The sequence below is a fragment of the Parasteatoda tepidariorum genome, chromosome 4 (genome assembly GCF_982258835.1).
Source record: "Parasteatoda tepidariorum strain Cologne lab strain chromosome 4, Ptep-v5.0, whole genome shotgun sequence".
In the NCBI taxonomy this organism is placed as follows: domain Eukaryota; kingdom Metazoa; phylum Arthropoda; class Arachnida; order Araneae; family Theridiidae; genus Parasteatoda; species Parasteatoda tepidariorum.
Window position 1 is genome coordinate 95,278,165 of NC_141758.1, and position 27,166 is coordinate 95,305,330.

At 27.1% G+C, this 27,166-nt stretch overlaps 3 protein-coding genes across 7 annotated transcripts in view; 1 reads left to right on the forward strand and 2 right to left on the reverse strand.

The window, feature by feature from the left end:
* The window catches only part of LOC107456859 (non-selective voltage-gated ion channel VDAC2), a 113,609-nt gene extending 105,396 nt beyond the window's left edge, over positions 1–8,213 (reverse strand). The window contains exon 1 of the mRNA XM_071182769.1: positions 8,200–8,213. The gene's annotated coding sequence lies outside the window, so the exon portion shown is untranslated. The remainder of the gene's footprint in view (positions 1–8,199) is intronic.
* Positions 1–14,986, reverse strand: LOC107456867 (protein BANP). Of its 3 annotated transcripts, none has more exons than XM_087161731.1 (9): positions 14,860–14,986; positions 12,107–12,161; positions 9,583–9,739; positions 8,483–8,539; positions 7,629–7,704; positions 4,670–4,833; positions 3,563–3,698; positions 2,629–2,848; positions 1–791 (listed from the first exon to the last, which is right to left on the reverse strand). In XM_087161731.1, the coding sequence occupies exons 2-9, from the start codon at positions 12,152–12,154 to the stop codon at positions 651–653; spliced, it is 999 nt and encodes a 332-aa protein (XP_087017857.1). In that variant the 5' UTR covers positions 12,155–12,161; positions 14,860–14,986; the 3' UTR covers positions 1–650. The 3 variants fall into 3 exon arrangements, with proteins under 3 accessions (XP_087017857.1, XP_087017859.1, XP_087017858.1); XM_087161733.1 differs by lacking the exon at positions 14,860–14,986 and adding an exon at positions 14,693–14,716; XM_087161732.1 differs by lacking the exon at positions 14,860–14,986 and adding an exon at positions 13,172–13,310.
* Ctu2 (Cytosolic thiouridylase subunit 2) overlaps positions 14,864–27,166 on the forward strand; it is a 21,047-nt gene continuing 8,744 nt past the window's right edge. The window contains exons 1-7 of one of the 3 annotated variants that reach the window (XM_016074831.4): positions 14,864–15,220; positions 18,526–18,597; positions 18,671–18,809; positions 20,641–20,701; positions 22,749–22,858; positions 24,200–24,351; positions 26,257–26,392. In XM_016074831.4, the coding sequence (XP_015930317.3) occupies positions 15,147–15,220; positions 18,526–18,597; positions 18,671–18,809; positions 20,641–20,701; positions 22,749–22,858; positions 24,200–24,351; positions 26,257–26,392 (744 nt within the window). In that variant the 5' untranslated portion in view covers positions 14,864–15,146. The remainder of the gene's footprint in view (positions 15,221–18,525; positions 18,598–18,670; positions 18,810–20,640; positions 20,702–22,748; positions 22,859–24,199; positions 24,352–26,256; positions 26,393–27,166) is intronic. The other 2 variants (XM_016074834.5, XM_016074833.4) reach the window with 2 other exon arrangements.

The window sequence follows — 27,166 nt, forward strand, 5'->3', positions numbered from 1 at the left end:
TTATAATAAAATATTTTTTTATTCAGTGCTCTTTAAACATTCTTATGAAAGACTTTTTTTTTTACATAAATATATTGTTTACCACACATTACAAACACAAGACAAGCAAGATGAAACAAACAAGAAAATAAATAATAATAAATTGAATGATTATATACATAATTTCTGGCAAACCACTGATTTTTTTTCTGCATTTTTTAATTCTTTGACAAGGAGTTTTTTCAAATTTTATGGAATAGAAAAAATATAGATAATTGTTTTAAAATATATTCATATCTGCACCACATATTAATTAAAAAAAAATTAATATTAATTATATATAATATGTTATATTTGCAAATATTGTGCAAAATTAAAACTCTTGAAAAGGTTAAATTATGGATAATTTCATATTAAAAACAAATTTCCTATGTAAAAAACTACAGATAAGTGGGAGTTATGATTGTGTTTAATCATGCTCAAAAAACATAAAAAATTCATATAGCTAGAATAGAATCCACAACACTAACACAAATTCCACAGTTGATTTTATTATAATATTAATATGGTTACTACTATTAAATATATATAAAAAAAAGGGAATTCTCTTAATCACAGATTTTTAATAAGAATAAATTAAAATTATTTACGTTGATTCTAAGTATTAATACTTAATTGGCACTCTCTAAGACTTGTTCAGGTAACACATCCGCGTGAGAAAGAATCTCAATATGATGACTATGTTTTAGTTGCTCTAGTTGTTCCTCGGTGGCTTGTATGACTTGAATATCACCATGTTCTGTGTGAATAATCTAACAAAGAAAAATAAAACTTATTATATTTTAATTTTAAAGGGATGCTAAGATAGCACTTTTAGAGAGAAGGTGATAACAAAAATATTAAAGTTCATGAAAAAAAATCAAGGCACAGAATATTAAAAAAATTACAGTCATGATAGTAAGAACGAGTAGACAGATTTTTCAACAAAAATAAGCACCTTTTAAGTAATTTTTAAAAATATATTTTTGATCACTTCCCAAAAAAAAAAAAAAAATCACAATAGTATCTGTGCAACAATAAATTTTTTTTCTTCTATCGTTTAAGGTTCTTAATTTATAAAACATAAAATCCACAAAATTCAAAAACATTTTCAAAGACTCTACAAAATCATGATAGAATAAATAGTTTCTCATAAATATTGCAGAGATAATTGTGAAAACCTTGCATTTTTTGTAATTTAAAACGACAATAGATATGGCAAGAAAAAATCTCTTTTTTAAAAGATAGAAAATTAGGCACTTTTTACAAATCCTGAATAAAAAAAAAGCACATTTAAGGGCTCTCAAAAAAAGTAAATAAAAAATAAGCACCTATAAGCACTTTTCAAAAATGCTACGCCCCCTGTAATAATTCATAAAAATAAACCCAAACACAGCAATAATTTTAAAAAAGTAGTAAAAAATAGTTACATTACATTAATTGGTAACATTGAACTTTCATTGGTACAATTTCTTAAAAAGCATGGGAATATCTCTAGCTTTGGAATATTTTGCTTTTTTAAGAAGTTGAGTTATAAAGGGCCAACTACAAAAGAGTCGTAATTGATTATACTGAACCAAGCAAAAAGCTAACTTGTCTGCTGTAATAACTCCCTCTGCCACAAAGTCTGACGTCGTCTGCAGCTATGGAAACAAGAATAGCGCATTTCAGGGAGGGTAGCTTCTCTTCACTCTAGGGCTAACCCAATAGACCGAAGAAATAGATTTCCTTTCTCTCCCCGACCCGGCCCCGAGGCAAAACTTACCCTGAACAATGATCTCACACTCCTACTTTGAATAGTTATACCTCGTTACCATAGTCACCGCCATGGCTCCAGACGAATGGGTAAGGGAGTTCTGACTTTAGACAAACCATAAACATTACTCAAACCTAAGTCTAAAAGCAAAAATCACAGGTAAACTAATGGGTAGCAAGGCCACTTTTTACATAAGGAAAGCTTAACTCCAAGTATTCACCAATGTCACATTTGAAGGCAAATTTTTCAGAATCACATGACGACATAGCTTTTGGATTATGTTTAGGGATTCACTGTATCAAGACTAAACTGAGGGAGCACAACCTATGAATTGAGGCCAAATGCAGTCCTAAGAGTCATTCTCACTGCATGCGATAAAATATTTACATTAAAATATTTTTTCTGTGGCCCCCATCTAAAAAAAGTTGTGGATAACTAGACTAAAAAGCTTTAGTGTGACCAAAATTCCCATGATTTAATCAAAAGTGGAAAAACTTGGGGAAGGTGAAAAAAATTCAAATTAATTTGCCAAATTTATACCACATTTGAAATAAAAATTCACCAACTTTTCTCAATGAAAATATCAAAGAGAACCTCCCACGGTTAACCTGGCAGCAAAGGGACTCCAATCCATGATCCGCCTACCACTGAGGATATTTCACGTCAGCACTGTGATCGGTGCAAGCTGGATGAGGATTCACATTGACCAACTATCGGAGGGGTTCGAACCCGGTTCACCTAATTGGAAGACGAACGCTTTATCCCCTGAGCCAATGAGGCTCTCACCTTATCTTATGTAGAAAACAAAAGTTATTAAACTACCACACCTAATATAAGTTAAGTAAGAATCTTACTTGAGTGTGGCTATCTGTAAATGTGACAGCACATCCACTGGCCTCCAATTTTATAGGAAGAATTTGTTGGATATCTTGATCCATGTACTGTAATTCCTCCGATGTTGGTTTTGAAGCTACACCGTGCTGGTCCCCTGAAAGACCAATGTCAGAAGAAGAACTCTCTGTGTTATTTAAAGTCATACCAAGAGAAGTATTCTCCGCAGAATTATTAGCCAATCTGTAAAAAAATTAATAATAAATAAATAAAATAAAAATAATAAAATAAAGAAGTTTTCTGGAATTCAACAAATAATTTTATTCTTACTTTTAAACTTGGATAAAATAAAAACTTATTTTTAATAACACATTAAGGAATACATTAAGGTACCAATAATCAGACATTAAAAAGGAAGTATAATGCAAAGAAGTCTTTGTTTTTAAATAAGACTTTAAAGGTTTTCAACAAGACTTTATATTTAATTTATCAAACTAGGAAAAACTACCTTTTGTGAAATTTAATTATTAGATAAAAAAAATTTAACGCATTTAAATCTAATTTTCTATCAAAATAATTACAGATTTTTCATAATTATTCTTCATATATATTTATTTTGTTTTGTAAAAGACAAACAATAATAGATCTTGGCCATTATTCCAATACTATTCTTGATTAATTTATTAAACTCAGATATATATATATATATTTTGCCCTAGTGCCTGTTTTACTCTATTACTAAAACTTTGAATATAAACAAATTTAGAATATGAAACATATTTTTCTTTCTTTCAAACATTTAAATTTTCAATAAGTCTATGCAGGTTAAAATGAATTTGAATAAACATAAATTATCTAAAATTGAAAGCATGAATTCTACAGTTATAAAGGCAAACTCATAAAATACATACTAAAACAACTAAATTAAATGAGAAAATATAACTGTAATCAATTTACCTGGAACGACAACCTTTGGTAGTCAGAGGCATTCCTTTAAGTTTCCTACGAAAAGCAGTTCTACACTTTGAATCTAGGTTTTGTCTTATCCTCAACCAGTCCTTATTACTTATTCCATACATATACATTATATGACCTAAAAATTATAGTGCATTTCAATGTGAATTTTTTACGTCATTTTAATAGGTCACACATCGCAAATAGAATCATATCACAAAATTTAATTTTTATATAAAATAACAAAGGCTTGCAAAAAAAAAATTATGCTCAGAATTTTTAAATTGAATTCAGATAAATTTGGATTGAATATTTTTTTCCTCCTTTTCAAATATGAAAGATTTTTTTCCTTTTTTTAACAATTTTGTTTATATGCAGGGGTGATTGTGAGCCCAAGTTAAAATTCCGGAAAATTTCTTGAGTTAAAAAAATAAAATATCTCTCTGGCTCTCCCTTACAAACAAAGAAAATAAACTGTGTTTTTAAGTTTGAAAATTTGATTTCCGGAAACTTCTGTTATCAATGACTTTTCGAAACGTCTGAACCTTCGATCTCCGGAAACTTCCGGATCACTGTTAGCAAAAATTCCGGCAATCCGGATTTTTTCCGGAGCACAATCAGCCTTGTATATGGCAATATATGTTCACTAAGGATCAAAATGTCACTGACACAATTGTACACAATAGAATAGAACACCAACAGACGCTTAAAAGTGGTCGATTAAAAAAATTGTATAGGAATTAAAAATTTCAATATGTAATTATATTAAAAAAAAAAAAAATTAACACGACAAAATTTTTATCTTTGGATATTCTATTTTCATAGTCAACCAAGTCGAAATTTTTATAATTTTTACCTGCAAGCAAACAATTATTCTTGGGCATAGTTTTAAGTATTTTCATTAAGAAAAAAAAAAAAAAAAAAAAGGCATCAAAATTATGTTAAGTTGCAAATAACTTTCAGAGAAAGCATCAGTCAAAAATCGGAGCTATAAAAGGAATATTGTATATTGCATACATTAAATTTTTATGAATACAATAATAAATATTACTTTAAATTATAAAATTTAAAGTAATATTTTCTAATAGAGCAAACAAATTTTACCCTTACATTTAATACCATATACTTTCAAAGGGTCTAGTTGTTTCTTTCCATGCTTTCCAGTTCCTGATATATTTGAAACTGCTTGTGTTTCTCTATCAAACAGATAATCCAGAAGAGTTAAAGCCATTTTCTCAGCACTCGAACAAGAACTGTTGATTGTTTCAAGAATTCTAAAAATATTGGTCATATTTAAAATAAATTAAAAATAACAAGTCAAATTTTTATTAATTGATTTAATTATTTCTATTAAAAAACAATACAGCTGAAATAAATGAATTTTAATTACTATCAGCAAATATCACATAGTTTATTTTTGCCTGCTAAAACTATGCTTAAGATGACATATGTTTGTGTTACAAATAACATGAAAACTAATAATTAGCACAAAGTTAAAAAAACTTCACTTAAAAAATATTGCTTTTAATTTTTAAATAATTTGTACTCATAATAAGTGCACTACAAACAAAGGAGTATATTATTTAGATTTATTACTTTCAGCTATTAACAATAAATCCTTTATATATACAGTAGAGCGCTGATTATCCGAACCCTTATTATCCGAACGTCCAATTATCCGAACTATGTCCGAATTCGTTTTTCTTTTTTTTAAAGTTTAGATTTTTTTTTAACTTATTGGCAATTTTTCTAAATTTAGAAGAATAGATAATATTCACTACATCGGAAGACCATATTTAATTTACAACCTTTTTCAGCAGTTTTCTTATAGTAGCCATACATACATGTATTGTTATACAATTAAATCTACATACCCCTTTAGCCCTCTTCAACTGAAAATTATCATCAAAGAATGCAAGCTTCATTTTGACGATCTGATTGAAAAGCGGAATGTGTTTATGAAGAGATAAGTGCTGAAATTCTACAATTGGGGGATGGGTAGTTGTCAGTTATTGTTAAAGATTAGCGATTACAGTGCTTGGATTTTTAAATCTTGGAATAAAATTCTTATCAGAAAAACAAGCAAACCTGAAGTTTGTGAATCGGAAGATCTTTTGGGTGAAAAGATGCCAGGTTATACAACAGAAAAAATAGAAAACTGGTGTCAAGACACTGAAAACTACTCAAGATTTCAAATTTTAAATGATGATGAAATTGTTTCTGAAATTTTGAATGAAAATCGGAACTCCTCAGATAAAGAGTAAGAAGTAGGTGATCAAGTTCAAGACAGTGGACCTTCTCATATAGAAGCATGCAATTCATTAGATATTGCAATGAATTGCTTAGAACGTCACAACGATGCGATCCAGTTCAGTTGATTCATTTAAAAAGAATAAGGGATATGGTTGCGCAAAAAAGAGCATGTTCTTTGAAACAAAAGTCTTTGCTGAATATCTTTTGCAGTGGAAAATAAAGAAAAATGTGGTAAAATCAGTTACTGACAAAAAAAATTATAAAAAAGCTAAAATATGATAAAAGTGACTCAAATTGAAAAAAAAAAAAGTTTAAAAAAATACATTTAAAAAAAAAAAAAAAAAGTCTTAAACTCGCCAGAGCTATTTTAGATAGTACTGCCAGTCCTAAGCCTAGAAAAAGTGTGAAAGAAAGTTAGTGCATAAATAATAATCATTTAAACTAGATTTTAAGCAACTTTCCAATTATCCGAACTTTTCATTATCCGAACCACGTTCGGTCCCGAGCAGTTCGGATAATCGGCGCTCTACTGTACATAATTTATTTATTATTATTTTTTTTTTGGTCCTCTGCTCATTTAAGCTAGAACACTACTTCAGTTTAAATTATTTGCTAATAATTCTGAAGAAAGAAATATCTAATTCTAACACATGATGGCTGTTTTATTTACATACTTGGGTTTGAGACAAAAACCGGTATGAGAATAATTAACTAATGGCAGCTTTTATTTGGTTTCAACACAGACAAAACAGCAATTTTGGTTAGCTTATTAAGAAATAGATGGCAGAAAGTTGAAATACCAAATAAAATTTAAATTGCACTAAATGCAGAGTATTCAAATTATAAATTACAGTTATGAAATTATATATTTATCATAAAAACTTGAAATTAAGTTCAGCCAGAGATTCACAAACAATTTCCCATCTAAAGAATAATGAAAATTAAACTATGAAACACACATAAGTTTTTTTTAAAAATGAGATTTAATGCAAGAATCAAATGTAAAGAATAATTTCCTGTAAAAGGTATCGGGATAAATATATAGTAAGTTATTTTTTTTAACTATATCGAATATATCCAGCTCTTGAGAAATGACCAACAGTTAAAAAAATGAAATGTAGGGACAAGGAAAGAAAAAATGGACAGTTTACTGCATTCTGCTTAGGAAACTAGAATTTCCCTCCACTAAATTTCACAAATAATTACAAGGTTGTCAGCAGATGTTTATCTGGCTCAGGAAAATAATATAATGCTTCTGACTGTATGCGAGACCATTTCATTTTGAATATTTCCACTGCCTTCTTATTTTTGTCATCAGACCACCCAAAATAATTGTTGCAAATGGTGATAATTTTAAAAAATATTGTTTTATAGCTTTTCTCAGTCATAACACCATAATTAAGCCTCTTCATAAGTTATTTTTAAGGAAAAATATCTAGATCTTAAGGAAAAAAATCTTAGGAGGAACGCAACAAACTGCACTTCAGTTTTTTTTAACCCACTGACGGTTCTGCACGTAAAAAGTCGCATTTTAACCTGCAGTCTTCTCTGCATAGCAAAACCGGTTTTCCCATGTTAACTGATAGAGGAACTGTGTGTAGGGGAGAAACATTCTCCCAATTTTGCCCATTTCCTTAACCGCCAGTGGGTTAAATTACTTTTTCTGGATAAAAAAAGGCCTTTCTTTTTGGACATTTACCTAGATTATCAAAGTTTTATAGAAGCATAATATTTTTAAACTAGGAAAAATTCTCTAAAATAAAAATCTTAATAAGATTAAGAAATTAAAATAATTGTATAAAAGAATTAAGCTTACATTGGACTTATGTTACATCTCACACGGAAATTTGGATTATCAGGATCACCAAGCCAAGAGCCATTTGGATAACTTTCTAAAATTAAAACAGAGTATGGAATGAATAATCTTTATAGATTATTAAAAACAACAGACAAGTAACAAAATAAGCCAAAAAGGCTTCATATTTAGAGCTTCTTTAGAAGAAAAATATATTTTTACCGACAACCCCACAGCTTGCATTAAAAATAAATGCATAAAAAGACCATAATTTTTCTTAAAATTGACTAATTTTTTATTAGAGAAAGGTTAAGATTGAGAAACTATGCACTTAAACAAACTTTATATAACTGCAGCAAAAAAGTAATAGTGACGTGAAATTATAAAAATAAAAGTGTTTGACAAAAATTAACATTGCATATCTATATATTTTTTAATGTTACAGTGGTTTATAGAATAGTGTAACTTGTATTGTTCAGTCATTAAATACGTATTTAACAAGCCATGAAAAAATTGCTTCATTACAGGATATAAGATAAAGATCAATAAATAATAACGAAAAATTTATAATATTTGAAATATTAAAATGTTTCTTTTTAAACTAAAGAGAAAACGAAACAAAAACATGAATTGATTAAAGAAAATGTTCTTAAAAGAGTTTGCAAATTTATTTTTTAATTGATGAACATTATTTTAAAGATAAACATAGAAAAACTGAAATAAAGTTTCCTAAAGTCAAAATAAAAATTACAACATATTTAGTTTCACAAAGTAATGGGAAGTGTATGACTTTTCTAACAATTTGTTGAAAATTTTAAATTCCTTTTGTTTTATTACTGACTAATAGATGACTGAAAAAAAGTGAGAAGCATTACCTTCAGTATTGGAAGAGAGTAAATTTGGCATACTAGGTTCTCCATTTACAGCCACACCTTAAAAAAAATAAAGATGATTCATACTCAAGTTTTTAAGCAGCAGAAATTACAATTGAAGATAAAAGGCAAAGAACAGTTTATAATTCACTTTTTCACAAAAATAACGATAAGATCGCCATATGTTGCTTTTTGAGGATTACTAAGTTTTGATAAATAAGGTGAATACGCGGTTTTGGCAGAGAGTTATTGTACAGTGAAGATGGGCTGATATGTAGAAAAACAATTCTTCTCTGTGCACTAAATCTATTTTACTACTAACAAGCTTTTATGAACAAAAACGGTTTTTACCCAGTGGTCTTCAAATGTTGAATTTGTTAAATTATTTTTGTGATACAATCTTGAATTTGCAAAGAAATTACCAGCGAAGCAAATGTATAGGGAAAAAAAAAGAATATTTCATTAAATCTATTGTTTTATATCCCATGATAATATATCTCATCATGATATCTCTCACTATAAATATTTCTTTTTAAAATGAAGAGTCTAGAAGACAGATTTTTACTTTTTTTTATGAAAGAAAAAAGTTATTACACAAAAATCAGTTTTATGGGAGCAAATAGAAATTTGTAAATTGAGCCATTAAATTTTAAAAATAAAATGAATATTTCAATTTTTAAAAACTATATACTCAATGATGCAACACTAACAGTTCTAATAATAATTATCTACAGGTCAAGTTAAATTTGTAATTTATTGAAAATGTCACAATGGATACCATTTTTAATTAAATATTTATGGAATCTTCTTATTTAATTCAGTATATAGTGTAGCCTCTCTATAATATAACTCCACTATTTGAATACAGTTTGCTGAAAACATTTATTTTCTTTTAAGTGAAACAGTTGGTAATATTTAATTTTCTTTTTTCTTATACCATATACAACGTTCGTTACATAAAAGCAAACCTTTTCATGTAACAGACAATGCTAGAGTTTTATTTTATTGCCCTAAATTTGGTTACTGCATAAACTTTAGCAATCTCATTTAATACATAGTTTTTATCACATAAGTTTATAAAAAAAAAAGTAAAATAAATTTACCTAGATATGGAACTCCAACACTTATTTCTTTGACTTTATTCAGTATGTTTTCCACCTTTCCTTCAAGTAAATGGTATTTTGTTCCTAATCTTTCAATTTTATCTTCTATATTTTTCAATTTACCCAAAAATGTTGACTGCATATTTATTAGCATTTCCTGTTAAAAGAAATTCGATATTTTAAAGTGCAAGTTAATTTTCTGCAGAACAATTATGCACATAAGAACTGAAAATACATTTATAATAGATTGAAGATTTCCGTAAGTCGCAAAATGTTGGTAACAGCTGGGCAGTGGCACGTGAAAAACAATAAATATAAATAGCACAATAAAGACAAAAAGAAAAGAGAGAAAAACAAAGAAAATGTAGACAGAAAAACGAAGAAGTTGCAAATTTATAGAAATAAAAAAATCGGTTAAAAATATAGAGAAAATAGGAAAAATAATAAGGATTAATGAAAAAAGAAGAATAAAAGATATAATCTCTTCATCAGCTTACACGATTATATTCGCAAAAAGGTGTGCTTTCAAATATGGTATCAATATTAGACTCTCCTCTATTATATTGATGAATTTTGCTTTGGCTACATTGATAAAATTTTAGATAGCACTTCATTTTGCGGATATAATCGAGCAAGCTGATGAAGAGATATCTCTTCATTATTTTGTTTTCCGGCTTTTTTAAAATTTTTTACAGAAATAAACAAAAAAAAATTTAAATACAGTGAAACCTGCCAAGTTGACCACCCTTGTAAGTTGGGCACCTGCATAAGTTTACCTCAATTATCAAGAACGGAATTTTTCCTATATAATATAAAGAAGCAAAATCTTTGCAACTTGACCACCTGTTTATCTTGTATGTTGACCACTGAAATAAGTCAATTTTGTCTAGGAGTATTATGAAATTCTATTCTAAAAACCTCATAAGTTGACCAGAAAAAAAATTCAGAAAATTTTCTGTCATTTTGGCAATGTATGTTAAAATCTCACTTGTTTGGTGAAATAGTGTAAAAAGCTAATCTAAACCCTTTTGTGAGTTGACCATCAGGGGAAACTGTAAGGAGTCAGCTTTTTACCATTTCTTTCATCCGTTCATTGAAAACAGGTGTGTTAGTTGAAAAGTTGCTCTTCCTGTTGCAATAGTCAGCATTTGAATAAATGAATACTCTGAATATTTGATCTTTAAGTGTAGTAAATAAATTTTAAAGTGTCCAAATAATTTTCTTTTGTGAAAGATTTCAAATTACATGTTTTCGTGTTCTGATATTTTAAGAAATTATATTTATTAAACACTTCACATGCATAACTAACCAAATAATTTTTAAAAAAAAAATTTATTTAAATATTAGAATTATATGTATCAAATTGAAGTTCATTCAGGTTTAAATACATTTCTTAACATATTCATTTGCATATTTTCTGAATAAAATTTTTAAGTCAAGTAAAAAAAAAATTTCAATATATAGCAACATGATGTAGGAAAAGAAAAAGTAAACAATGACCCACCCCCTCTATAAGTTGACCACTTGTCTAAGTTGACCACTGAAACAATGCACCACAAGTGGTCAACTTACACAAGTTTTACTGTATTTTAAAAGAATATTTATTTTAATAATTTTTCGTAAAATCTATTATTTTTCACGTTTTCTTTATATTTTAAAATTATGTATATGTGTGTGCATGAATGTATAGATATTGTCCACTTATTTTAAATTTTTCAGTAACAACTTAAATTATCAATTGTACTAATCACATAGTTGGATATTTTAAATGATCTTCTCAAATAAATACATCTTAATAAGTGAAAAAAAATAATTATCAAACATCATTCAGTTAGATCTTATTGTTGGTTCACTGATAAATACAACTAAAATAATAAATTTAATATAATAATACTGTAATGGTAATATAAGTTCTATAAATCATTATAAAATAAGAAAAATTTAAATAAATATACAAAGCAGGTAATTTTTTTTCAATAATTGTGAAACATTTTAAATTTGGACAAATTATTATGAACATATTTCTTTGAAATAAATATTTTATAAGACTGGAAGATTTCCATATCAGTACCCGCACCAAATTCTGGTGACAAGGCAAAGGCATAAGATAAACTTTAAAAAAAAAAAAAAAAAAAAAAAAAACCATTACAGACGGCAGCCAACGCAAAGGATAACTCTTAGCTACTATTGGGTAAACTACTATATATATATATTACCTGATTGGAAACTTCATTCGCTTCAAAAATAAAATAACAGTCAACATATTTCAAACGTTTTAAAAATGGGCCCTTAAAACATGTAAACTGTTATTTGTTTATTCTTGAAGCAAAAGAAGTTTCGAATTAGGTTATTTTATTACCACTTTAGTTTCTTGGGATTAACACTAAATATATATTTTTTTTACAATTTTGCGAGATAAAAAATTTCCTTAGCTCCGTGGTGAAGGTAGTTGGTGTGAAAAGGTACAGATACAGAAACATCCTCTAAAGCTCTTAACAACGTGATATTATTTACATTTAATTACCTTAATATCAAACTCTTCCATTCTAAGCAACTTTCTAGGAGGCTCCATTCAAAAACTGAAAATATCGTAAAAGCACAATTTCACTAATATATTCAATATGAAATAAGTGAAAATTTGGAAATATATCATTAGATTAAAACAAATGTAGGAGTGATTGGAAAAAATGATAATACTCCATAACAAACATAAAATTGAAATAGCCTTTTACTAATACAGTCCTATCCAGTTTGAATGAAAACCATTATGAAAAAACTCAAATACATATAAAAAGTTTAAGATCCATGTCCACAGAATACATATTTATTTAAAGGTAGATGTTAATTTCTCAACATCAAATGATCCTTCAACATAAACCATTTTAATTTAAAAATAAAAATGCTTGTTAATAACCAAAAATTTATTTTTATATGTTTACATGGGTAATAATGGTCAGTCAACAAATACATTGAATATTGCAGGTTAGGAGGGAGAATTCTCTTTGAAGAATTTAAAACGACTAACTTTTACTCTTAAACCTTTTTTAGTCTACCTCCTTGAAGAAACTAACCTTTTAGAATTAAGTTTCAAGATTTAACTGGTTGAGTAAAGATGAAGGCTTCTGCTAAAAGTTCAAAGGAGGCAATGTTTTTTTTCGAAGGAGTAGAAAATAGAATTACAAAGAGCAAAATTATCAGATGCATTATCTTAAGTGATTTAACAAAGAGGCCTACCATCACTCTAAAATACATCGAAGAAAAAAATGAAGCAAAAAAAGTGTTACATTATGTTTAAATGAAGATTTAAGACTGAGCCTTTGTAAAGCTAAACTAGTCTAAGGTTAAGCTTGTAAAGTTTAAACTGGTCTGGTCTAATAGTAATTTCAGTCTGATTTTACTATAGTAGTCTGACTCAGTTATTTTTAATAATCCAAAATTTACAGTTTTTCAAAGTGGTTTTTTTTTCCATATACAGATTCAAAACCTAACAAAGTAAATATTATAACATAAAGAAAAGATATACTGATTTATTAATTTCAGGTTATTGCAAATGCAAACAAACAAAAATAATACTATTTAAAATACTTACTCAGAATAAATAATCACATCTTAATAAACTGTCAACTTCTTTCTTTAAATTCAAAACAACCTGATAATTTAAAGTATGCTTAAAGATATTCCAACTTGTAAAGAAAGTTTCTTCTCTGAATTGTTTCATAATTAAAACCCGTTATACTTCTTGTACTTTTTCACTGTTTGTTAAGTTTACTGATGAGTAACAGATAAAAATCTCCATATTGGATTAGTAACTATAGCAGAAACATGCTGTTGTTTTTCTTTAATTTCAACAAAAATTAAAGATTTCCACAATATTTTTAAAAATTCAAAAATATAATTATTATTTGATTCAGAGCAGTATTTCAATAAATGATAATAATGCATGGGATAAAGAGAAGTTAAGTACAAAACATCTTCAGTTTCACAACGTTTCAAATTGACAGCTTCAACAAGCATAAATATTAGTTGTTCCAGACAATATGCTTGCTGCTCTTTTGAACAAATCTGCAAAGGAAGAGTCAGCAAAGCTTCAAAATGCTGTAAATGCTCCGCAAACATTATACAGCTTGGCACACCACTGTCATTTACAGCTTTTACAAATGTGCTAGATAAATAAGAAATCAGAGGGTTGCCTTTACTGATTAAAAATGCTTCTTTAAAAATAGCAATTATTTTCAGGTATACATCATGATTTTCAGTACAGACTTGAGGTAAATTAGAACTTAAAAGAGCAATTTTCAGTAAGCTCATATCTTGGCATGTTTTAATGTCAAGACATAGTTTCAACAGGTTGAGTATTTCATATTCAACAGCTGGTGAATGATTAGTAAGAATAACTATTTTGTAATACTTGCACAAATTTCCCTTGTGATAAAATTCGTCAACTTCGTTGAGAAATTTAATAATTTGAGGATAATTGGATGTTATGGGTTGGAATTTATTCAAAATTTTCAGTACATTCCCCAAAAGAGTACACGGTAATAAATTCTTTATGGTGTAGCTTCCAATATTGCAAACAGAAATAGCCATGTTAGTTAAATTTTCACTGTTTTCAAAAGAATCCATATTTTCAGTAATTCGTTGCAATACTTTAGACATACATGCAATTGTATTCATGGCATAGCTTTAGGATTTGCTATCTTCAAATAATTATCAATAGTGAAGTACATTTCAGTAAATAAATCAAATTATAAGATCAATAAAATCATGGCCTTTTAAGATAATTAATTCCATAGTTCTTTTTGTCGGCAAACGTATTCATGGCTTAGCTTAAGGATTTGCTAGTTAAAGTTCAGTAAATCAAATTATAAGTTCAGGACTTTTATTTTGGAGAATTGAGATTGGAAACAATAACTTTTAAGATTAAAACAGTTCATATAACAACAGAAGAATTTCTGATAGTTTAAATGCAAAAAAAAATAATAATGTAAAAACCCCAAGATAACACAATTAATAATAAATAGTTAAAATAAGCAATATGAAATTATTTATGACATTTAAGTGACACATATTAAAGGAAAATCTTGAGCAAAACTGTATTGCATGGACATACATAATAAAATCAAACAAATTATTATGTTTTACGAAAAAACAGGCGTAATTTTACAAGAAACATGTCTTACGACCATTACGACAATGAATAAACAAGAAACATCACAATTCATGCCAAATGTACGCGCCAAAAAACAATATAAACAAAAATTTCAGAAAATCACGTACCTCTACGATATTTCACGATAATGGCGTCTTTTCTCGAATGAAAACGAGATTGGATTCTAAAAAAACAGCATAGTTATAAATCTAAATAGTAGAGAGGCAAATTTGGGTGGATAAAGATAATTTAAATAGAGCTTTAAGCAAAACAATTTTCGCAGTGAAATTCATCACCGGTTATTGCATAAAGCATCACTCAAAAATAAACATTTGCATGCATTTTTCAAGTTTTAAGATAGATGTAAAGGTTTTAAAATAAGTACATTTAAAAGAATCAGAATACTCGTTTGGAAATGTGTGACGGCAGTGGAGATATAGAGGATTTAGCTCCTGTATCTCAATATCAAAACAATAAGACTTCAAAAACGTAGGTCATTTTCTTTTCAGTGATTTAATTAAATTAGTTTTTATTTTTTAATCTAACTAATATCCAGAAAATAAAGGTTGGGAAGAATTTTAGCAAGTTTCGATTTTATAATTTATAAATATCATTGAAAAAACTACTTTATCATAAAATTTAAATCTCAGTCTATGTCTGCTTAATTTGTATTTATCTTGATTTTATCAGTTCAGATAAAAACAATTATGATATGAGATGGCAAGTATCTTCCATAGTAAAAAAGGACTACCTCGGATTAAAAAAAAAATTGGTTTGTCTATGCTATGAATTAGGGGTGCACAACCTTTTTGAGTGAAGGGCCACTTGCACAGCAGGTTGGCTAACGAAGGGCCGCACATGTATTTAGACATGTTAATGACAAATGTAGTAATGTTTACTTAAACATTAGCGTTCCATTTTTTTAATCAATAAACTTAGTAATATCAATAACTTAGTGTTCCATTATTAGAATTCCTTCAAAAATAAAAAAGCTTGCTATTTTTATCATATGAACAATAGATTTATCAAAATAAATAAACATTGAAGAAAAGAAATATTTTTTTTAATCATATCATGCAATACGAAAATTCATTTTAGAATTAAATTCTAATAAATAAAAAAAACTGCAATGCCCACAGAATGAAAGTAGGAAAAAGTTTAGTCATAATTAAGTAATATAAATTCAAATTAAATATTTTAATTGAAGAAAATTTATAGGTTTTAAACAAAAGCCTAAAATAAAAACAAAACTGTGATAGTTCAAAATAAAATTCAATGCTTATTTTGTAATGTAATTTATTATTTTATTTTATTAATTATTAGATTTTTTTATATCGTAAACATTTTCCTTTTTTTAATCGAAAACGATCACTTAAGCAACAAAAAATTGAAATCTAAACTACAAACAGTGAGCAGTTTAAAAATTCACGTTTTCCACCATTTTATAAATTTCTCAAGTTGCAATAACATTGCATTTAAATTAGGGAGGGATGTAACGGGTATTTGGCCCTTCTGTGAAAAATTCAGTTGGTTGAATGATCAGTCAAATATTCGGCAGAGGATTTTTTAAAAATGTATTTTTCTTAGTTTTTTTTATTTTTGAATTTTTATAGATATTACTTTTTTTTAAAAAAAATTATAATCAGACAAGTCAATTTTGTCATTTTTTTGATACTTTGAGAATTGAGAAGGATTTTTTTCCATTTTTTGCTGTTTTTATTATAACCCAGCATTTTAACAGAACGTCTCATACTATTAATTTATTATCACTCTTTCCCTGTACTGTAATATAAATAACCAGTAACATAGAAAAGTGTGATTTTCAGTATTAAAGTTTTGTTTCAGGAACTAAGAAAAATTTGTTTTTTCTGTTTTTCTTTTTTTAGGCATTTTTATTATGACTCAGGCTTTTTTTAAAAAAATAAAGTTACAAATAAAATTTATTTTATAGCAATTTTTTTTCGGCATAAGATTTTCATTTAAAAAATTAAGAACGTTTTTCTATCGTTTTATTTTCTTTAAATAAAAAAAAACTTTTTTAGACGCTTTCATTATAAGGCAGTAATTTTTAATAGCATTTCTGTTAACTTAATTCTTTTTTCTTGGCTTTTTCTGGTAATTCAAAAACTGAGGTGTTCAGCTTTTAAAAAATTTTTCAAAAATTAAGATTGATTTTTATGTCCTTTGTTTCGCTTTTCGACATTTTCAAAAACGTTCTAGATTGGCCTTATTTTTGAGAGTTAATTTATGAATACGTTTTTCCAGGAAATATTATTCTGAGTATTGAAATTTCAGTTTCAGTATTGCTATGCTGCTAAAAGATTTTGCTACTTGGCCCCAAGTGTACTGCGTTCAGTCGATTTCTTCTTCTTTTTTTTGCCGAATATTTGGTTTTTGATCAAATCACAATTCATTACCACATTCGACCAAATAATATTCGTTGCGGAAATAAAAACGAAGGAAAAATAAATAGGATTTACGATAAAACTGTACCGAAATACCGTATCAAAAAGTGATTATTTAAAAGCACGATTAACAATCACGTGTCGTAATAACATCATAGTTAAATAACGGGATCGTCAAAATCATGTGGAAAAGTATAGAGATAATTGGGAAAAAATATATTTATGCTGAACTCAGCACGAATAAAGCGTGTCAAATGCATGATTTAAAATTTGCATGTCGTAATAGAATAATTGGAATTTTTTATAATACGTGGGAACGCATAGCAATAACTACCGAAAAAAAATTTTGAAAAAAGAAATAGAATTGCAAAAAAAAGATAAAAAATCACTTAGATTTAAGATGAAATCGTCAGAAATAAAGTGCACAAAAAGTGATTATTTAAATATGTGATCTGAAACTCGCGTCGTAATAAAAATTCGGGATTTTCGAAATCACGTAGAAAAGCGGAAATAACTGTATTAAAAAAAATCATTTATATTTACGAAAAAATTGGCTTAAAGAACGTACATTTACTAAAGAATCTGTTAAAATTGAGTGTCAAAACGTGATGACTTAAAATTGCGATTAAAAATTGCCATTTTTTAAAATTTTTTTATTGTGTTTAGAAGCTCTCGCGGGCCGCACTTCAGTAGTTGAAGGGCCGCATTTGGCCCGCGGGCCGCAGGTTGTGCACCCCTACTATGAATGATACCTATGGAGTTGGTCTCTTTTTGGGGGGATACTTCCGTATCATGATCTGCCGCACCAACTACAATCGCCAAGGCGCTAAATAGATTTTGAACAGGTAATTAAAAAAAAAAGAGAGACAGATGTTTTCTCGGGTGTGGCTACGAGTTATAACCTTCAAGTTGGTTACTTTCTGTGATGTTTTTCTTTCTCGTGGATCGCTGCTGGAAAATTGCTAAGACGTGGGGATTATTCTGCCACACATTACGATACAAAAATCTCCCATCCCCTTTTTATTAAAATTTTAAGAGCCACTTCCCAGAAGTTGTCTAAACTTGGCGATTTCTTTGACGTTGGTAATGATCCGAAAATATTCCCCTAGTGAAAAAGAGGGAAGGAATTCTATTTCAAGAAGAAATATTAAATATTATGATTATGACAATTTTACAAACAGTTCAGGATTGCAATCTAGTTTACTGTTAACTTTCAAGCTGTTGTAATTTTTATTTTTTGAATTCTGGAAAAATTCATACTGAATTACATTAAAAAAATGGCATTAAGGCATTGTTAAAGAAATAAATTGCAGTTAATTTTTGAAATGTCTATTTTTAGGTTTAATCTTTAATTTTTTTTTTTAACCACAAGTTTACATAATTTTCTAGATCTTACAACAAGTGCAAAAAATGTGAAGAGAAACCAGTTGTTCTTCTACAAAAGAAAGATCCATTTTGCAAGTAATAATAACTAATTTTTTTAGGATGAAATTTAGTAGTGGATATATAATTGTTAATTTATAAATTTTTATAGGTCATGCTTTTTTGAATACTGCAATCACAAATTTCGATCTACAATCGGGAAAACCAAAAGGGTGAAACATGGGGACAAAGTATTGATAGCTTGTTCAGGGGGAAGGAAATCAACTGCGATGCTTCATATGACCAAACAGGTATAACAAAAAAAAAAAAAAAATAACAAATAGGTTTATACTTTATTGATTTTTTTTCTTTATTTACTCACAGTGACATAGTTGTAAATAATATTTACTATTTACATGCTTAATAAATTATTGTAGAGTTTATCAAACTGAAATAATTGAATCATAGTGTTTAACTGTCTATTAAATTGTTTCATTTATAAAATTAAGCATTATAATAAACTTATAATTATGAAATTATGATTATAAAATTATAATATGTGCAACATTATTACCAGAAAAATTCTCTTCACCATGATTTTCCTGGTGATAACATAGTTGATATTACCATGAAGAAATTACCTAAACAGCCTTTTAATTTTACTCATGATAAATAATAATTTTTTAACTATCTAAAAGATCTTCAATCTGCATATGAGCTAACTTTTCTCTAGTTAATTCTGACTTTTTCCACATTTTAAGTGGGTTAATTTTCTGTAGCAAAAAACTAGTTTTTCCCATATTATTTAAAGAAAAAGCGGTGTTTAGCTGAGCAAATTGTGTGCACTTTTTTCAGACTCATAGGAGAGGGGAGTGTGCCGTTTTCCATAGCTAGTTGTGGTAAGCATTTAAGAACCTTTTTAATCACAAGCCAACTTCTCTGTTTCGAAACAGATGAAAATACTATCTCCATGGTTTACAAAGTAAATATATCAAAGATAGAACGTGGTGCCTAGCATTTTTAAAAAGTGCTTAAAGGTGCTTATTTTTGATTTTCATTTTTTCAAGAGCCCTTAAAGATGCTTTTTCAATTGGGTGTTTTTAAAAAGGGCTTAATTTTCCGTTTTGAAAATAAGATTTTTTTTCTTTAGCATGTCGATTTTCACCACATATTATATGGAAGCGTGCTTTTCACATTGTTCTATTCAACGTTTTTGCAGTTCATTCACCCACATTCCATTTTGGCTTACTGTAGGTACATAGCGTATGAAAGGGCCAATGAAAATAAAAATCTCTCGATCTTTTTAAGGTGGCTAATATAATCAAGAAAATAGTTCTTCGCCAGAAACTAGTTATTTTATCATGATCATGTAAAGTTTTTGAAAATTAATTTTTCCTTTGTTAGTGTATATAGCCCTTAAAAATATTTTTTGAGTGCCTAAAAAGTTCTTATTTTTTGTTGAAAGATTTGGCTACACACCCTGTATAACTAATAATTAAAGTATTCCCACTATAGCCCATTATGAGATAGGGGATTCATGGAAGTTAAAGCACTAAAATTTTTGTGACCAACAACATAATAGTAGCAATGTGATCAGTATTGTGCACTGACCACCTTTATCTTTCAGACAAACTTATGCCTACCTTATTCTGAAGCAGGATGGGCTTCAAACTAGCTGTTCATGAGATTCAAACCCTATTCCTTTTCAGCCAATACTTATAAAAAATTTAATCTTCATTGGTTCAAGTTAACTGTGATAAATATTCGTGAATAAACATTATGTTTCATTATATGAAATAACATATTTAAAAGCATTGATTATGTCACTCTGCTTTTTTTAAATTCATGAATATGTTTTATAACTTCATTTACTAAACACCATTTTTAAGGACTCAAATTTTTTATTTTTTTTAACACCCAGTATTTTATAGGGTCTCATTTTCGGAAATTGTATTTTTTATTTTTACTTTAAAGGATTAAACTTTAACACAATTTTAGATCCCCAGTTCTAGTTTTATCCTATTTCAGGTTAAAATTTGTTGTAGTTAGTATTGGTTTAATTTAATAGAACTAAAAAGGATTAAAAAAATATGACATTTTTTTATTATTTGATGCCTAATATTCATTAAATTTTTTTTTCAGGCATTGGATTCTGCATCTGCCAAGCAAATATCTTTTACTCCTGGAATTCTATACATTGATGGTAAATTTTTTAATATTTTATTTCATTTTTTTAAAATTATTGTTTTATATTATCATTTTATTGTCTGTTTTTGTTTATTATTTTATTGTCAACATTTAAATTACATTTGTAACCACTTTAATGCTTATACTTTTATTTAGTGCTAAAATGATCTTCTGGTTCTTTATTAATGATTTTAACTGTTTTTAATGATTAATTTTTAATAAAATATAAAATTTCAAAAACATAAAAAAATATAAAATTTAGTTATTTTATATGTGAATTATGGAATTGTCTATGCTTTTTTTTTCTTTCTTTATTTTTTCCCAATTTGTTTTCAGTCTGAGTTTTGTGTATAACGGTGTTTAATTGTTTTACCTTAATTATTTGATGCTAGGCACTGTTTGATAGCTCTTAACCACATTACAATCTATTCATAATTGCAAATATTAGTAATAATAATTGCAAGTAGATTAATGAAATAAAGGTATTGATGTTATTTGGATATCTCTTCAGTTATGATTTTTTTAAAGTGTCATTGTACAGAATTCCTTACACTATTGTTTTTTCTTTTTTAATTAATCAATGGCTATTGCCTTTTATTTTCTTTAATCTATGTACAATGCCGAAAAAATAGGGACTAATTAGATCCAACTGTGAAGCAATGTGCATGTACAGAACCTGCTTGAAGGGCTGATATTTTTCTGAATCAGATTGTTGTTTCTTGTGGAATAAACGTGAAATGAAAAATTTGTTGTATTTGAAAACATGCTGAGAATATATAACTGGCTGTAATGTTAAAAGATTTTATTGTTGCTATGCATCTAAAACATTTATAGATTGTATATATTTTTTAATATTTATGGTTTTTTGAAGGCATCAGTTTTAGTTTACTTTTTGCAAATCTAATATCATTGTTGTTGAGTGCTCTCAAATCTATTGCTCTGGCAAAGATATATGTTGACTGTATTTGTTTTTAATTATAAAATGTATATTATTCAATATTAATAATCTTGTTTAGGACTAAATAATGGTGTATTCATCTCAAATGTGATGTTCAAGAGCAAACATTTAATTAAAGTTGACTGTATTTCTTTGTCAATAGTTTAAATTTATCAATGATTTTAATCAGAGTAAAAAAATCAAAATTTTCTGATTTGTTAAGCTCTACCAATTTTGATGCCCAAATGTTGATTACTTAATCAAATTTTTCTTTATTAATAATTGATACCTTCAATAATTTTTTTGAATTAATAAAACCATAATTTTTAACATAGTAAGTAGTATTGTTAAACTTGTTGTTGATACCAATAGAACACAGCCAAGATAAAGTTAGCCATGAAAAAAAAAAAAGAAAATTGTCAAAAGTTGCAGTAAAAAATTAAAGATAACAAAGTAGTTCCATTTATTTTCCTTAAATTATTATTCATTTCTATTCATTTTAAAACTTAAACAATATTATTAATTAATAATGGATTTAAAATTTAACTAAATAATTTACTAATAATTAATAATTTTTTATTGTGAGTAATATAAATTTCATTTATAAGTTTAAAAAAATACATATTAAAAAGTAACATTTATACTATGCAAAATAATATGTGCGTTTAGGTATGACGTAAAATGTCTGTGTTGTTTCCAAACACGTCTCTAATTTATCTTATATTATGTTTGGTTTGGCTTTTAATTATACTTTTGAGAACTATACTCCAGTATTACTAGAAAATCATTGATAAAGGTTAGAATTTTTGAGGCTTGTAAAAACAAAGATAAACTTATTTTGATAAAAACTTATTAATAAATTCAGTTTCATATACCTAATTTTTTTTTTATTCTGTGTATCTCTGCCTCTATATATACTTCTCAAATCTCAGAATTTGCAATAATCAGGACTCAACTTATTCACGCCTAATATAGTTGGACATCCTTCGATCATGAATTTGAATGCTAAACAGTAGACTAAATATATACTGATGCTAATAGTAGACTTTTTATATCTATTTTTAAAATTAAAGCTGATTTCTTAAATATTCAAATTCATAATTTCATAAATATTTCCGTACTTTAGAAACAGTGTTGTCTCCTTTTATATCTGAGAAAATTGTGAATTCAAGTCAAGATATTGTTTGCAAATTGGAAGAATATGGCTACCCTGTTTTTATTAGCCTTCTTGAAATGGTATAGAAAAATATTTTATTAATTCCTGGAATATTGCTTTTGTATTTGCTTGCATTGCGTTCTTTATTTATAAAAGCCAAATGTATTCACACATTCTTTTGTAATACTGAAATATTTTTTTTAATAAAAACTTTTATTATTTATTTTCACAGTTATAAAGGAAATTGAGTAATGCTATTTTTAATACTTTTGGAAAACCTTTTATAAAGTTCTGACCCCAAATTGTAAATATTTTTAAAATATAACTGAATTATGTATGAAAGCAAGAAAACTACTTTACTTTATCATAATTTTTCAAAGATATTTATTATTCTTAATTATCTTCCTCATAGATCTTAATTTATTGCTATAGTAGGACCCATGCTTGGAGTTTTTTCTGATCTATTTTCTAATTATACAAAATATAATTCATAGCTAACAATAAGTACTCAGGTGCTTTTAAAAAGTGCTTAAAGGTGCTTTTTTCATTTACGTTTTTTTAAAAGCCCTTAAAGGGGCTTTTTTTATTTGGGGTTTGTAAAAAGTGATTAATTTTTTATCTTTTAAAAATAGTTTTTCTTTGCACGTCGATTGCCGTCATGAATTACGAAAAATGCAGGATTTTCTCAATTTTCCCTGCAACATTTATCAGAGACTAGTTATTTTATCATGATTATGCAAAGTATTGGAAAAATGTTTTTGAATTTTATTGATTTTATGTTTAAATTAAGAACTTTAAACTAAAGAAAAAAATAATTTTTTTTACTGCACAGATCCTAATCAAGAATTTTTTTTTTTTGTTAAGTGATTTAAAATATTTTTTGAGTTCATAAAGAGTACTTAAGAGGTGCTTATTTTTTGATGAAAAATCTGGCTATGCACCCTGGTACTTTATGTCGCAAATGAGTGGGGTAATGGGTAATAAGATTCTATATTCCTTTTCTTAAATGTAGCCATTGTACATGCAATACACTGAGAAGAACGAGTAAAGCAGTTTTTATCATGTGAGGGGAAAAAAGAAGCAAGTTTTGTTTGGCTTAGTAAGAAAAGTGAGAAGAACTCAAAATTCTCAGATTTCAATCTGTAGAATCACATTAAAAAAGTTAAGAAATTTCTTCTTGAAACACTTCTATTTAAAAAGATATAAATTAAAAAAAGAAGTTGTCTTATGTTTTAGTAAAAAATAAATTTTTTTTACTAATAATATCTATAAAATGTTAACTTGATTGTGCCTTAACTAAATTTTAACTAGTCTGTTAGGTAGCTAAAAATTCTATAATAGCCTGCATAATTCTTAAAGGTTTTTATTTTTGTTATTTAATTACTTTGCCAGTATTTTAATTTAACTTTCATGCTATTTAGGTTTGCAAATTAAACAATAAAGAAATTTACTGGAATTCCTCATGTTTGAAAGCTTCAGATAAAGTACCAGATTTAGAATCACAAAACTGGTTTCAAGTTTGTATGAGTGACATGAGTTTATCCGAAAGATACGATCTGCTAAAACATATGAGGTGGGTTGAATGTTGTACTGTCTAACTTCGAAATGAAATGATTTATTTCAAGTCCAATTAAACTTCCATTACTCGATTTTTTAGTGAATGTTTTTAACAATACTTTTTATTTTTTCTGTTCTGTTTTACTTTTTATTGATATTTTTAGAATTTTTATCTACAAATGTTGATAATCGACATTTTTAAAAAAAATTACTTTATTTTACCTTATTAAGTTGTCATTATCATGTAATAACATAATTCTAAATTAACATCCTATTTAATACTATGTTTGCCACACTTTGACACAATCTGAAAAAAAGGTAAAATTTTTGCTGTTTGTGCGCAGTGATCAAAATAGAACAGCCTGAATAACTTTTAATCTAATGACTGAATTTTTACATTTTGAAACTCAAAATTATTGGTTCAATGACGTAACCTAAAATATGCTAATTAATTTGCGTTTACAAAATAAGGCATTAAACTGCATAATCTTTGTTTAATTAACATACCTTTTTATCTAGTAGCCGCAATTTGAAAAATGTGGTCCCAATAGTTTGGTCAGGAGAGGGATCAAGAGTTTGGACCCCTTTATGCAAATTTCTCCATTAATGTATTTTGTCATCTCAAAGAAATTAAGTTTTTAATTCAGCAGAACTAATTGATTGAATCTTTTCAATTTTTTTGATTTTGCCCTTTAAAAATGCATAGAGTAATATTGTGTAAAAATTTTTAAACCTTAAATTTTTTAGCTCGTTGTTAAAATAAAAAATCATTTTTTGTTTGGAATTATCATTGGATAAGTATATGTGTGTAAAAAGTTTTATAAATATAAGTTTCATTAGTTCAAGACTAATAGTAACCGACCTACCTCTGAAGGAGTTTGCGGATAAGGGTTCCACCCGTTGTCACGTGAATTGAACACGACAAAACTACAGAAAAGTAAAATCAAAACTATAAAGATTGATACGCATAGGAAAAATCCCAAAATCGAAAAGATGATGAAAATAAAACAGAATAAAAATTAAAAGTGCTTAAAACATCTAAGTGAATAAAATTAACTAACAGTAAAAAGGTCAAAAATACAGGTTAAACCATATAAAAGTAAGGTCAGGTAAAACATCAAATGGTAAAAATATGAAGAATCACATTAAATACAAATAAGACTAAAATAAGAATAGAATAATTAAATATTCTATTCTTATTTTATTATCATTCATTATTTCACGAGATACGGCTAAATAAGCAGATAGTAAAATTAGTATTTAAAATTTCGACCAAACAAACTATTGGGATTGTATTTTCCAGACTTGGGACTGTATTTTCCATATTTTGAGTGTCAAAAATACAACTCTGTCTATAAAAAAGGCATATTCAATCAGAGAAAGTGCATTTTGTGTCGGATTTTATCATTAAAATATCGCTTGTACTGATTAAATCTGCTATTTAAAAAGAGGCCTTCAAACCATAAAACAATAAAATTGAGTCTTGGTACGTAAAAATCTGATCATTACTTAAAATGTTATTCAGGTTTTTTATTTTGTGTTTTCTGTTGTTTGCATTTTTCTATTTTTATGGTTTTTGTGTTTTGGTTTTATTTCTTTTAAACATATTTTTTTAAACCCTTTAGCTGTGTAATTTTTTTAAGGTCACTAAAGTGGACTATATGATCTTGAGTTCCTTAAATTTAAATATTTTTTTTAAATTAATTTTCATCATGGTTAAAAAATATATTTTATATGAATTGTGTTTTTTCCCCCTTAGAAAATTACACTTTATCAACTTTTGGTAATATTCTAATGATAATTACTTAAAATTTTTTCTGCTACTTTTATGAATTTATTTTCTCGTAATAAATATATATTAAAGATTTATACATGAATTATTGCATTTTTTCATGTGCACCATGTCTTTTTATATTTCTAGATTATTATTAATGACTGAAATAGCTAATCAGATGGGATATCATTACCTATTTGTTGGAGATTCTGGTAATAGCTTAGCAGTAAATTTATTGACTGACATAAGTCTTGGAAGGGGCTCACAAATTTCATCTGACACAGTTAGTTTTTCTTGTAATGTAAAAGTATAATTCTTTCTGAACAATTTGTAAAAGTATTTTTATTCTTTCCCTCTTTGCATGTCATATAATTTTTTAAAAGCCTACAGGTATTAGTTTGACTACATTTTTAAAACTTTTTCATATTAAATTAAAATACTCACATCTTCGATAATATTTAAAGTAACTGTTTTTGAACACTTGTTATATGAATTTCAAAATGTCTGTACAGGTGAATGTTGGGCTAAATTTTTAAAAATATTTCATATTAGATTAAAATATTTGAATCTTTGATGTCATAAAATTTTCTACATCGCGAAATTTTTAGTGTAGCACTTCTAGTTAGTGATATAAAGATTTGGCCATCTTATCTTTAATAAATGTACAGAGTTTTAGTTTTTTTGTAAAGATATTAATTTAAATACAGCAATTGTTTAGTCAAATTCTAAAAATATATATTGGTACAAATATATTTGTTGAGACTTTTTGATACTATAATAGTACAATCCTTAATAGTCTTTTTTTTTTCTTCACTGAAAAGCACAATATAATAAAGAGATGCTATAATTTGTATTAAATATATAGTATGTCTTTGTTATATTGTTATTTTTAAATTAAAAAATAATAATAAAATATTTTTTTAGCATAAAAATTCTGTTCTGAAATGAATAATCTAAGGCATTTTTTATTAGTTTTTCCAGCAAAACCTACTGGCATAAAAATCTTTATGGCTTATATTTTGAGACATTACAAAAACAATTTTGCCATTGGCAGTTA

Excerpts from the sequence above, each read along its gene's own strand:
- LOC107456867 (XM_087161731.1), bottom strand. The coding sequence starts at position 12,154 with ATGGAGCCTCCTAGAAAGTTGCTTAGAATGGAAGAGTTTGATATTAAG. Across the intron at positions 4,834-7,628 it reads AGATGTAACATAAGTCCAAT|AATTCTTGAAACAATCAACA; the intron begins GTAAGCTTAATT and ends CAATATTTTTAG. Across the intron at positions 3,699-4,669 it reads GAAAGTATATGGTATTAAAT|GTCATATAATGTATATGTAT; the intron begins GTAAGGGTAAAA and ends TATAATTTTTAG.